General features: G+C 45.5%; 1 protein-coding gene and 1 long non-coding RNA gene across 2 annotated transcripts; one reads left to right on the top strand and one right to left on the bottom strand.

Annotated features, from left to right (window-relative positions):
* LOC130191103 (uncharacterized) lies at positions 1–768 on the top strand. Its single transcript, XR_008831116.1, has 2 exons — positions 1–85; positions 429–768. It is a non-coding gene; the product is annotated as an uncharacterized LOC130191103 (long non-coding RNA).
* A 653-nt stretch (positions 769–1,421) lies between these two features.
* Positions 1,422–3,616, bottom strand: LOC130191099 (uncharacterized). Its single transcript, XM_056410774.1, has 2 exons — positions 2,448–3,616; positions 1,422–2,356 (listed from the first exon to the last, which is right to left on the bottom strand). The coding sequence occupies exons 1-2, from the start codon at positions 2,858–2,860 to the stop codon at positions 2,032–2,034; spliced, it is 738 nt and encodes a 245-aa protein (XP_056266749.1). The 5' UTR covers positions 2,861–3,616; the 3' UTR covers positions 1,422–2,031.
* Between the last annotated feature and the right edge of the window lie 2,814 nt (positions 3,617–6,430).

The raw sequence follows: 6,430 nt of genomic DNA, 5'->3' as shown, positions 1-6,430 counted from the left end.
GGTGAAATGACCACGTCCAGTCAGGATCCTATGGAGCACAGCTCATGGGCCATGACACGCCCAGGACCTACTTCAGCACCTCAAAGTAAGTAACATAAATATATGTATTAACTATCCTCTTGTATATGAGTCTGTGTTTCATATAGTTAAGCTTTACTCATGTGTCAAGTTAATAACAGCTATGCATAGGCGCACTACACATTAATTAGACTAATTAAAAATAGATTTAGAATGGTAGTAGAGTGGTGTTTACCTGTCAATATGTCTACATAGTGTTCACTAGGCTCAAGGGATGGCTCACGTTGCTTCATTTGTAAAGATAGTATTCATTCCTATTTATCCAGTCTGACATTAATCTGAAGTGGTGGTGTCATAAGAGATGTGGTGACTGTTGGCTAATGTCTGCCTTTTTTCTTTCTTTTTTCCAGGAGAATGGACCAAATGTCAACTGGAAGTTTTTATATTAATACAGTTTGAAAAAGATTGTTTTCCTAGTATATTCACAAAAGCTCAGGAGTAGACATGAACCTGTGCACAAACATCCATCACATAGAGACATAAGAACTCACACACACATACATTCTATTATGTAAATGAATTTGCATTTTAAAAGCAGCTGGAAATGTTATTTGTTTTATGGATTTTTTTTGTTCAAAAGGAACTATGTTGCATGTATTTTTTAAATATATTTACTTAATTTTAGAGACATTTGTTCATGGGACTTAAATGTTCTGAAAATGTATTAATAAATATAATTTACAACAGCAATGACATTTGTGTTATCCTTTTGCATTACACCATACTGTTAATTTTGAACAGACATCAGTGTGTTTACTTTGAATTAATTAATTTAGATTAATGTATATTTCCATCGTAAATTAGGTCTTAAATTTTATTTAGATGTGGTCTTAAAAAGTCTTAAAAAGTCTTAAATTTCACTGGTTTATTCCTGTAGACACCCTGACAATGCTGTTAAGGCTGCGGTCATCTCTCTTGGTTGTGCAGCGTTTCCTGCCACATTTCCCCCTTCCAACAGACTTTTTGTGGATGTGCTTTGAAACTGCACTCTGTGAACAGCTTGCTCTTTAAGAAACTTCTTTTTGTGTCTTACCCTCCTGATGGAGGGTGTCAATGATGGTCCTCTGGACAGCAGTCAGATCAGCAGTCTTCCCCATACTTGTGATTTAGTTTACTGAACCAAGCTGAGTGTTTTTCAAGGCTCAGGAAACCCTTGCAGGTGTTTCGAGTTAATTACGATTCAAGTGATTTGTTTAATACCCTACTAGTATACTTTTTCATGATATTCTAATATTTAGAGATAGGATATTTGAGTTTTCTTAAGCTGTAAGCCATAATCAGCAATATTAAAAGAATAAAAGGCTTGCAATATTTCAGTTGATTTGTAATGAATCCAGAATGCATGACATTTTTGTTTTTTTAATTGCATTACAGAAAATAAAGAACTTTATCACAATATTCTAATTTTCTGAGACAGTCCTGTATATATATATACAAACTATTATATTCTTATTAGAAGGGTTTGTGGGCACTGACTTAGTCAGAGCAGAGGACCCCCACCCCGTTGTCACCTTTTTCACCCCTCATGAGTTTGCAGGTATGGTTATAGCTGTCGGTTCAGGGATACTGTCAGACTGTCATAGAGGCTCAATGACTACCGACCGGTCGCCCTCACCTCCCATGTGATGAAGGTGCTGGAGAGGCTGGTCTTGGCCCACCTCCGGCCGCAGGTGAAATCGTCGTTGGACCCTCTGCAATCTGCTTACCGGCCTCATGTGGGAGTGGACGACGCCATCATCTACCTGCTGCAACGAGCTCAGTCGCACCTGGATGGAACCGGTGTCTCTGTGAGAGTCACTTTCTTTGACTTCTCCAGTGCATTGAACACCATCCAGCCACTGCTGCTGAGTGAGAAGCTGCGGGTGGTTGGTATGGATGCGTCCACCATCTCCTGGATCACTGACGACCTCACAGGCCACAGTTTGTCAGAATGGGCCGTGTGCTGAACAGGGGTCAGTGATGCTGGAGCCCACAGGGAACTGTTCTGTCTCCCTTCCTCTTCACCCTGTACACCAGTGACTTCCAGTACAACACGGAGTCATGCCATCTGCAGAAGTACTCTGATGACTCTGCAGTGGTCGGGTGTATTAGGGATGGACGGGAGGAGGAGGACAGGGCAGTGGTGAGGGACTTTGTAAAGTGGGCCGATGAGAACCACCTTCGGCTGAACGTGGCCAAGACCAGAGAGATGGTGGTGGACTTCAGGAGGAAGGCGACAGCTCCTCCCCCTCTGAGTGTCCTGGGAGTGGACGTGGACATGGTGGAGGAGGACCAGTACCTGATGGAAGAGGACAGGTACATGGTGGAGGATGGTGGAGGAGGACCAGTACCTGATGGAAGAGGACAGGTACATGGTGGAGGACCAGTACCTGGTGGAGGAGGACCAGTACCTGATGGAAGAGGACAGGTACATGGTGGAGGAGGACCAGTACCTGATGGAAGAGGACAGGTACATGGTGGAGGAGGACCAGTACCTGGGCGTCTCCATCGACTGAACTGGAAGGCCAACATCAACGCTGTGTTCAAGAAGGGGAGGAGTCAACTCTTTTTCCTGAGGAAGCTTCGATCCTTCAACGTGTGCAGCAAGATGCTGGAGATGTTCTCCCAGTGGGCGTGGCCAGTGTGCTGCACTTTGCCATTGTCTGCTGGGGGAGCAGCATCGGAGCCGGTGACACCAGCCGTCTAACAGACTGGTGAGGAAGGCTGGCTCCATCATCGGCTGCCAGCTGGAGCACCTGGAACAGGTGGTGGAGAGGAGGACGTTGAAGAAACTGCTGTCCATACCGGACCACCCGGACCACCCTCTCCACCACCTCCTACAGGGCCAGAGGAGTACTTTCTCCAGACGTCTCCTCACGCTGCCACAAGGACAGATACAGGAGAACCTGCCGGCGGCTATGAGGCTCTACAACAGATCACCTCTTGCCAGACCATAATATTTACGCTATGTTGATCTGAACTTCACACATTTCATTTATTTACACGACACACATACACACACTTTGCATTTTGCACAGTCTATATTTAATATTTTTATATTTAATTTAATTTGTCATTAGTATTGTGTATGCATATATGTTGTATATATACATATATATTTTATTTTATATTTTACTTGGTATACTTCGTGTATATATCAATATCTTTCATCCCTGTTTTTTATCTTGTTTTATTTTTTATTCTTGTGTTTAGTTTATTGGTGCTGCTACTGTTCGACAAATTTCCCCTTGGGGATGAATAAAGTATATATCTATCTATAGAGTCCGGACTCCCTAGGAAGGAAGACCCTTTCATAGTCCCGTTCTGAAGGAGCCAACAGAACCTCATCTGCCAAGAGAAGAGACGCAATTCTGGTAAACAAAGTGGTCCAAGCACAGAACCTTGTGGAACTCCGTGACTAACGTAGGTCATCGAGTCTTCGCTTACAAATACAAACGGATCGATCGCCAGTGCGTCTCTGATGAGGTGTTTTCTAAATCGGATGCTGCTGCTGCTACTGCTACTGCTACTACTGCTGCTACTGCTACTACTACTGCTGCTACTACTGCTGCTGATGCTACTGCTGCTGCTGCTACTGCTGCTACTGCTGCTGATGCTACTGCTGCTACTACTGCTGCTGATGCTACTGCTGCTACTGCTGCTGATGCTACTGCTGCTACTACTGCTGCTACTGCTACTACTGCTGCTACTGCTACTACTGCTGCTGCTGCTGATGCTACTACTGCTGCTACTACTGCTGATGCTACTACTACTACTGCTGCTGATGCTACTACTGCTGCTGCTGCTACTGCTGCTGCTACTACTGCTGCTGATGCTACTGCTACTACTGCTACTACTGCTGCTGATGCTACTACTGCTGCTGATGCTACTGCTGCTGATGCTGCTGATGCTACTACTGCTGCTACTGCTGATGCTGCTACTGCTACTACTGCTGCTGATGCTACTGCTGCTACTACTGCTGCTGCTGATGCTACTGCTGCTGATGCTACTACTGCTGATGCTGCTACTGCTGCTGAGGTCTAGAGGGTCTCGGCTCCACAGGGCTGTGACTGTCAGCTTCAGTGCTCCAGAGACACCTGGTCTGGTTCTTCTGGCCCTGCTGAGGACTCGGCTGCTCTGGCATCAGAGGGTTCATACATGGTTTAAGACTATCTTGAAATCTGGTTCACATAGTTGGGACTGATGCAGGTCTGTTGAGGCTGGGGAAGGAGGTGGGTTTCCTCTGTAGGGACCTTAGAGATAGAGGGAGCTACTCCGTTTCCAAAGGAGTCAGCTGAGGTGGTTCGGGCCTCCTGGACTACAGGTATCAGGTCTACAGGTATCAGGTCAACAGGTATCAGGTCTACAGGTTATAGGTATCAGGTCTACAGGTATCAGGTCTACAGGTCTCAGGTCTACAGATATCAGGTCTACAGGTATCAGGTCTACAGGTATCAAGTCTCAGGTCTACAGGTATCAGGTCTCAGGTTACAGGTATCAGGTTACAGGTCTCAGGTCTACAGGTATCAAGTCTCAGGTCTACAGGTTACAGGTCTCAGGTCTACAGGTCTACAGGTATCAAGTCTCAGGTTACAGGTATCAGGTCTACAGGTATCAAGTCTCAGGTCTACAGGTATCAGGTTACAGGTCTACAGGTATCAAGTCTCAGGTTACAGGTATCAGGTCTACAGGTATCAGGTCTACAGGTCACAAGTTACAGGTCTACAGGTATCAGGTCTCAGGTCTACAGGTATCAGGTATCAGGTTACAGGTCTACAGGTATCAAGTCTCAGGTTACAGGTATCAGGTCTACAGGTATCAGGTCTACAGGTATCAAGTCTCAGGTTACAGGTATCAGTTCTACAGGTCTCAGGTTACAGGTCTACAGGTATCAAGTCTCAGGTTACAGGTCTACATGTCTACAGGTGTACAGTTCTACAGGTATCAAGTCTACAGGTCTACAGGTATCAGGTCTCAGGTCTACAGGTTACAGGTCTCAGGTCTACAGGTATCAAGTCTACATGTGTACAGTTCTACAGGTATCAGGTTACAGGTCTACAGGTATCAAGTCTCAGGTTACAGGTATCAGGTCTACAGGTATCAGGGTTACAGGTCTCAGGTCGACAGCTATCAGGTTACAGGTCTACAGGTATCAAGTCTCAGGTTACAGGTATCAGGTCTACAGGTTACAGGTCTACAGGTATCAAGTCTCAGGTTACAGGTATCAGTTCTACAGGTCTCAGGTCTACAGGTTACAGGTCTACAGGTATCAAGTCTCAGGTTACAGGTCTACAGGTCTCAGGTCTACAGGTGTACAGTTCTACAGGTATCAGGTCTCAGGTCTACAGGTATCAAGTCTACAGGTTACAGGTCTACAGGTATCAAGTCTACAGGTTACAGGTATCAGGTCTCAGGTCTACAGGTTACAGGTATCAGGTCTACAGGTATCAGGTGTACAGTTCTACAGGTATCAGGTGTACAGGTATCAGGTCTACAGGTATCAGGTGTACAGGTTACAAGTCTCAGGTTACAGGTCTACAGGTATCAGGTCTACAGGTTACAGGTATCAGGTCTACAGGTTACAGGTCTACAGGTATCAAGTCTACATGTGTACAGTTCTACAGGTATCAGGTCTACAGGTATCAGGTTACAGGTATCAAGGTTACAGGTCTCAGGTCGACAGCTATCAGGTTACAGGTCTACAGGTATCAAGTCTCAGGTTACAGGTCTACAGGTATCAAGTCTCAGGTTACAGGTATCAGTTCTACAGGTCTCAGGTCTACAGGTTACAGGTCTCCAGGTATCAAGTCTCAGGTTACAGGTCTACAGGTCTCAGGTCTACAGGTGTACAGTTCTACAGGTATCAAGTCTACAGGTTACAGGTCTACAGGTATCAAGTCTACAGGTATCAGGTCTACAGGTATCAGGTGTACAGGTCTCAGGTCTACAGGTCTCAGGTCTACAGGTCTCAGGTGTACAGGTATCAGGTCTACAGGTATCAGGTGTACAGTTCTACAGGTCTCAGGTCTACAGGTATCAGGTGTACAGTTCTACAGGTCTCTGGTCTACAGGTGTACTTGAGGCAGAATAAGGGACTCGTTCAGTGTGCACTTGTTTTACTGGACAGTTAAATACAGTGAGATGAGTTTCAGGCGGCAGTCCTCCAGCAGAGAAGAACAAAGACCTCAATCCACGAGCTTCAGTCTCTGACGTCACACTTTAGGCTCCGCCCCCTTCGCAACACAAACGTGTCTCCAGCTCAGAGATCATGTGACTGATTCCAGCCAATGAAATGTAGGACAGACTGAGTCGCCATGGGAACGAGCATGACGTCATGGACTGGTGATCAAACGTTTCTGATCAATAGATTGTT

The sequence above is a fragment of the Pseudoliparis swirei genome, unplaced genomic scaffold (genome assembly GCF_029220125.1).
Source record: "Pseudoliparis swirei isolate HS2019 ecotype Mariana Trench unplaced genomic scaffold, NWPU_hadal_v1 hadal_26, whole genome shotgun sequence".
Lineage (NCBI taxonomy): Eukaryota > Metazoa > Chordata > Actinopteri > Perciformes > Liparidae > Pseudoliparis > Pseudoliparis swirei.
This window is presented reverse-complemented; position numbering and strand designations above follow the sequence as displayed.

Excerpts from the sequence above, each read along its gene's own strand:
- LOC130191099 (XM_056410774.1), bottom strand. The coding sequence starts at position 2,860 with ATGGACAGCAGTTTCTTCAACGTCCTCCTCTCCACCACCTGTTCCAGG. Across the intron at positions 2,357-2,447 it reads TACTGGTCCTCCTCCACCAG|GTACTGGTCCTCCTCCACCA; the intron begins GTACTGGTCCTC and ends CTCTTCCATCAG.